The sequence below is a fragment of the Cynoglossus semilaevis genome, chromosome 11 (genome assembly GCF_000523025.1).
Source record: "Cynoglossus semilaevis isolate Cse_v1.0 chromosome 11, Cse_v1.0, whole genome shotgun sequence".
Lineage (NCBI taxonomy): Eukaryota > Metazoa > Chordata > Actinopteri > Pleuronectiformes > Cynoglossidae > Cynoglossus > Cynoglossus semilaevis.
In genome coordinates this window covers 2,243,402-2,250,489 of record NC_024317.1, presented here as the reverse complement: position 1 = coordinate 2,250,489, position 7,088 = coordinate 2,243,402, and the positions used below count along the sequence as shown (strand labels likewise).

The 7,088-nt window shown below is 44.0% G+C and overlaps 1 protein-coding gene across 2 annotated transcripts in view; it reads right to left on the bottom strand.

Moving 5' to 3' along the window:
* Positions 1 to 7,088, bottom strand: part of bsnb (bassoon (presynaptic cytomatrix protein) b) — a 54,858-nt gene that overhangs the window by 30,621 nt on the left and 17,149 nt on the right. For both annotated transcript variants that reach the window (XM_017036466.2, XM_025060362.1), the window contains exon 3: positions 1,580 to 2,326. In XM_017036466.2, coding sequence (XP_016891955.1) covers positions 1,580 to 2,326 — 747 coding nt within the window. The remainder of the gene's footprint in view (positions 1 to 1,579; positions 2,327 to 7,088) is intronic.

Genomic DNA, 7,088 nt, shown 5'->3' with positions numbered 1-7,088 from the left:
GTTTATAGTATCGGCCAACATATTATCGGACATTCCTGTTAACAAACTCAAACTCTGCAATCGCACCCTCGTCAATCCAGCAACGATCTTCGTAATTCTGCACGTCACAGACAGAGAGCGCCTCAAACGAACGACCAAACACTCAAAAAGTAGCTGAGCAAACGTTAAACTAATAAAAAAAAAACCCCAAAAGCTCACACCGTGTCCAAACGTTTCTCTACAGCGCCACACCTGGCATCACGACAACAAACGTTCAAAGCTGTGAAATAAAAAAACGCTCGTGAGTTTCAGTCCCCGACGGAGCAGGAAGTGTCTGTGATGAAAGCAGACCGACGGTCGGTCCTCAAGTTTTTTTTTGTTTTTTTTTGTGGACTCTCTCTGGGAGGGACATCTGACAAACACGTTATGGCTCTGTTTCCATAGCGATCTGTGAAGACGACCAGATGCCAGAGAAGACAAGTCTTGTCTATAAAAAGGCAGCGCTCGGCAGAAAGCCTGTTATTACTGCTATCATTCAATTGGCCGTGATTTGCATAATTAAACTCTCGTATTGCCAGGCACTGGAAGCCGCCGAGAGTCTCTCTCCTCGCTAACTGGATTCCTGCTACGACAGCGAGGATGAGGGATCGCGTTAAGGAGGAATGTTCCCTCAGCTGACCCCGGCCGCTCACAAATCAATGTTGGGATTATATATTAAATTGAACTTGATTAGGTTCCATTTCCTAAAGATGAGCCGTATATTCCTGTGCCTGCTCCAGGGGGCAGCGTGCAGACGGACGAGGTGAGAAATGGCCTGGACTCGACTGCGATATCTAACTACAGGAAAGACCGTGACAGAGCGGAGCAGGAAATAAAGAGGCCGATGGCTTTGAAATGAGGGTTCGGCCTTGAATTTAAAATACTCTTTTTTTAAAAAAAGAATTTGTCCTTTGAAAAGTGTTCCTTCGATAGTTTGGACAAAACGTTGTTGTGTCCACGTTGGACTGGGACAGATTTATGTCGGAGCAGAAGACAGAGGATGATGAAGGACCTTGGAGTAAGAGCTCACAGATTTAGCATTTGTTGCACATTTGACAGCATCCGAAGGCAACACCTGATTTATGTCTGTGAAGATTCTGTTGCTTTTCTCTCCGCGACCACAAACCTGGAGCCACAGAAACTCCTGAATCCCATTATGACACAGCAATTTTTCGCTGACTCGTCCCGAGCAGTGACTAAACTGTGGGATCAGTCAGACGTCATCTCTACAACTAGGGATGTCCGATAAAATCGGCCGATTGATATTATCGCTAGGCCCGATATTAGCATACTTATGTGATAGCTGTAGGAATAGTTATCGGGTTTTCCTCCGATAATGAAAACCTGATAACACAATGCCTGGGTTTCACCAAATGATATGTGACCTAAAAATAGTTTTGGGGGAAAAACAGCTGTATATGAAGGTGAAAGCCACTAGATGGCAGCATTGCAGCTCATTTTAATAATCAGAGTGATTGTATGCAGGAAAATATCGGCATATCTGATATCGGCACAAAGTTAATATCGAACATCCCCTACAGACAACCAATGAGAGTCTTACCTCGACTAAGTGCGGCGTGGGGTTGAATCCACACATGTTGCACACCTGGGAGTTGCACTGGGTGCAGGTGTTGTAGTTCGGAGCTTCTGCTGCGTTTCCTACGTTAAGGTTGGTCTTACAGAGAGGACAAGACGCTCTGGGCCTCGACTGCTGCTGCTGCTGCTGCTGCTGCTGCTGCTGCTGAGGCTGAGCAGGTCCTCGAGCCCCCTGCTGTGCAGTTCCCGGGGGTTTATTAGCCCCAGGTCCAGGGCCGGGGGGTCCTCCTGGTTTGGGGGCTGGTTTTGGGGGCTGTTGTTGGGGCTGAGTCGTCTCTGATATCAGGTTAGAGGCCTGGTTGAGAAGAGACGCTCCAAAACCAAACAACTTCCCGAAGGCCTGTTCTGGGGGCGGGGGCTGTCGTGAAGGGGAGCTCCCCGCACTGCGAGTCTGATCCTGGCGGGGCTGATGGGGTTGGTGGGCGGGGGAGCTGTGGGACAGGTCGGGCTGAGAGGGGGCCTTTGCCATGCTGGAGGAAGGGAACTTGGGTTGTTGTGGACTGGGGCCGGTCGGGGCAGTCTGTCTGGGGGGCTGTAACTGAGGAGGGGTCTGCGTTTGTGGGGCGGACTGAGCCAACGCCTCAGGTTGATGTTCAGGTTTGGCTGTGTGAGAAGGAGAGTGGATCTGTTGCTGACTCTTGGAGCGCGGTGTGGTCATATCCATCCCTAGCGCCCTCTGCATCTGACAGTTCAGACACAGCCACTCCTGCACCTGGAAACACAAACGAAAAAAAAACAAAAACAGCATCGGATTATTCACTGATTTGAACTGGAAGAAAAAAATTAAATAATTGGCTGGAATCACACCGGGTTTAACATCTTTGCAGACGCACTGAAAGAATATAATAATAATAATTAAATCCAGTGGTTTACGAAGTGTGAGACAGGTGTCCTCTAGGGGGTGCCAGAGCTGTTAAGGCGAGGCAGAACACCAGAACTAGCTAACTCGGTGAAGCTCATTCAAACTTCCTAAAATTGAGACAAAAACTAAAATCTGAAGTTTAGTCATTCATTTTATTGATTTTTTTATATTTAAAAAATATTTTAAAAAATGAAAAGTTGAGTGAATGGGTGAAGAACTGACCACGTTAAGACTTTCCAACAATTTTTTTTTAGATGTTGAATTTTTTAAAAATTTTTTCAAATCCTGAGCCTCCAAATTATTATTATTTTTTTTTTTTTGCTAATTAAAGGTTGGATTCCTCTAATCTCACCACAGAAAGAGAATCTTAGAAAACCTTCTTACAACTGTCAGAATATATCGTCGATAAACAAACATTTTTACCCAATGTGAGAAAAGAATAAATGTGTTTATCTCTTTGTGTGGCAGCTTTTCCCCCAGTGCATGCTGGGACAGCCGTGAATGGGTTTAAATTGGGTTTGCTGAAGTGATCGAATGAAAGAAAAACTGTGAACGATGCAGATGTCATTGAGGACGGACTGAAGCTCCGCGCTTTATCGGAAAACATGCGAACAAACGTGCCGTGAATGAACTCCGTCTTCGGTAACTCACGGCCTCACGTTCCCTAATCTGTGCTCACGTTGTCGCACCGTGGTTGTGATTCGTTTGCCCCCCCCTCCGGTGTCGTGACGCAACAGCTCGCCTCCCTTGTTAAATCTTCTGCCACTCACAGCCGCCGCTCTGCTCTACCCCGCTCTCCCCCGCTCTCCCCCGCTGCCATCTTTCTTTTTTCTTTTCTCTCTCTGTGCCTGTGTTCATGCTCTGACCCGAGGGGTGAAAGTGAGGACGAGGTTCAGTGGCACCGGCGCTCGGCCACGTGTTCTAATAATTGGCATCCTCACGCGTTGACAGCTGCCGCTCCGTCGTGGTCGTCTCAGACCTGTGGTCATTACTAAAGGCCTTGATGCATTAAATATGCTGTGGAAGAAAGAACCGCTGGTTCAGGGTCTGAGACACGACGGGCCCAGAGTGAGCGTTAGACGGAAACTTTAGTTGGTTTTTGTTTTTGTTTTCAAGTTTTTGTCTTCTCCAAATCTTTAACCAGTCGAAGCTCGACGTCCGATGTTTGCACTTTGTTCGGCCGCAGCGACAGGAGCTAAATCAGACAGAGATTGATTGATCTGAGGGGGCGGAGTCAGACGGCTGCTCCTGGTTCTGAACACTGGTTCTCCAACAGAACACCTGCTCTGTGAGCAGCCGTCTGGTTACATTATACAGTTTCCTCCAGTGAGCAGCAGTGTGAGCCAATCACAGTTCACCATCTGGGCTCAGTACCATTACATCACCATCAGTCACATACACTGGTCTGAGGGTTTGGTTTCATTTGGTTAAATATGTCAGTAAGTCGACCTGAAAAAAACAACTACCAAAAACTACTAATAAACTTTTATTATTATTATTATTATTATTGTTGTTGTTGTTATTGTTATTAAGTTCAATGCTGTTAATAATAAAATAATAATAATTATATTATTATTATTATTGCTGTTGTTGTTATATTTGTTATTATATAATGTATTTATAATAATTATTATAAATAGAATAATTAATATAACTATGGTAATTATTATAATATTAATTAGAACATTCATACATGACCAAATCTCTATTATATAATTAAATAATTTACAAATACGACCAAATTTACATGATATTTAGGACACTCTGAACATGATTGGCTGCTGTATATGTGACATCATCACATCATTTACTCTGCACCCGTGGGAGACCAGTGATTGGTTCACATCTCGTCCACAGAACCCCAACACCCGTGTGGTCGTTCTTCCGTTCGTGGCATCAGTGTTTACTATTGGACAGCTGTGATTAGTCACAGCTTCAGGACTCAGTGGACGTCCAGATTCGACCTGGACGTCCAGATTCGACCTGGACGTCCAGATTTGACCTGGACGTCCAGATTTGACCTGGACGTCCAGATTTGACCTGGACGTCCAGATTTGACCTGGACGTCCAGATTTGACCTGGACGTCCAGATTTGACCTGGACGTCCAGATTTGACCTGGACGTCCAGATTTGACCTGGACGTCCAGATTTGACAGGACCTGAAAATAGTTTTGAAGTGAAAGTGAATTCTTGTCATTATGACACGTCGATTGTTTGGATAAATATCAGATATCGTCAGAAGGTTAGTATCGGACCTCCCTAGCTGAGATTTATTCCTGCTCTTTGACGTTAACACCCGTTTGTCGGCCGCTCCGCGTGCGTCTCCGTCTCCGTCTCCGTCTTCATCAGTCAGTCTGTAAGTCACCGCTGACAGTGGAAGTCACCGACTCAGCTGCATTTCAACCTTGCGTCTGGTCCCCCGTCAATCCTCACTGCACGGAGTAACGACTTGATGATTTCAGCTGTCAATCACAGAGAATCCGAGACGCCCGGGGCCGAGGTGAACCGTAAACCTGCGGCGAAATCGCAGACGACCGCGGCGCCGCAGAACGGGACTCAGTAAATCGGAGAGAATCACGAACATGAGCTCGTCGCTTCGTCGTCTAATTGTCCTTGACTTTTAACCATGAAATTAGAGTCGGGATAATTAAAAGGAGCCCCCTAGAGGACAGAAAAAAAACAACACAACAACACAAAGAAAACAGCTGCAGGGAGGACCGGCAGCTATTTATCAACTTCATGGTGTCTCCTCCTAAGCCAGCCCCCCCCCCCTGCTCCACCCCCCCCGGCCCCCCCCCCCCCCCCCCCCCCCTTGTTATGAGGTAATCACGTGGATCTGTATGAAATCTGATCTGTATCAGCAAGAATCACCTTCTCCCTCCTCTTTGTTTCACCTTCTCTCTCCTCCGTCTCCAGACTCTCATCACTGGAACTGAAAAAACTCCGACTCCTTCTTTTTAATCTTCGTCCTCGTGAACGCTGTCGTTGGAACTCACGCAGCTTCTCTTTGTTATTCTGCCGTAATTGCTGCTTTAGGAGCGAACACGTATGTACAGGTTGACGGAGTGTATGTGTGTGTGTGTGTGTGTGTGTGATGCACATGAAAGGTCAGGAGCTGAGAGCAGATCCCACACTCGTTTGTCAACACGATGCTCCAGAGCTGAGGAAGTGCACGAACCAAGAACCAGTTGGCGCCAAAAATAGAACCTTTTTTCGAAAGCGAGGCCCCACAGAGACTTGGATCAGATAACCAGAGCGCAGCATCACACACACACACACACACACACTGTGTGTCTTTAATTATGTGCCTTCCACTTCCTCCATCATTTTTCACTTTCCAGATTATTTTCAGTATCAGTTGATAAATCTGTCTGGGTGAAAACGACCGTCCAATCACAGTCCATCAAATCAATCTTAAAAAAAATGATTTCACATAATTACAGTTGAAAAAATTATTAAAATGTTTTGCTAAATGCCCCCGCCGTCGATTTAGTTGAAAATATTCACATTTAATGTAAGAAAATATTAAAGAAAATATAAAAATTGAAATCCATTTAGCCTCACTGTGCCCTCCTCTAGTCCCCGCCCCCTAGTTTGAGCACCACGACATGATCATCACAGTGCAGTCAGCAGTTTAATCCAAGTCTCTACTATAATAATCTTATTCTTAAATAACTGCATTTTAAAATACTTTTTTTTTAATTTGATTTTTTTTTTGTTAATTATCTTTGTCTAATTCCTCGTCTGTGATTCAATAATGAGAGCAGATTTTTTTATCTTGTGTAAAAATGAAGGGAATCGTCCAGAAAAAAAGTCCAGTTTCTACTGAACCACGTTTGAAGTTTGTGTTTGTGTAAATGTCGTTACTGGAGTTATTTTTTTTCAGTTTGTTTGTGTAAATGTCGTTACTGGAGTTGTTTTTTTTTTAGTTTTTAGTTTTAGTTTAAAGAAGAAGTTTTCTTTCTTTTTTTTTTCTCTCTCTCTGAAATGTCAGCGTTCGCCTGATGTTCATCATTATTTCTTTGTTGTTCCTTCAAGGACTCCGTGCCCTGTTGAATTCTGAACCAAAGCAGCAGACGCAGAAAAATACGGAGAATTTTAACTTGACTTTTCTCCGTGTTCTATAGGAGAAAAAAAGGGAAATAAAAATAATGACGGTTAAGAATAATAATAATGTTCATCAAAGCGTCTCATTGTTACACTCCGCCGGTCTGGTCTGAACCCGAAACTAAAACTGTAAGAGCTTTTCCATATCTGACATTTTTTATTATATTTTTAATAACGTTTTGCTGACAATAAAACCAAACACCATTTCACTGCAGCTCCTTTTACCAGAATAATCAAAATAATTCAACCCTGTTTTTAATAATTAGTCTCATTAGAACTCATTTTTATATTATTATTATTATTATTATTATTATTATATTTTCACTAACTCTAACTGCTGACAACACGAGTCATCGTTAACTATAATCTGGAATTAATGCAGAGCTGACAACGGCTGCTGTGATTGGTCAAACGTCATTAACCACAGCGTCACATGACCACTGTTTTCTGTAAATGTGTTTCACCAAATCCAGGACGACGTGACTGAAACTGTCACAAACATCGT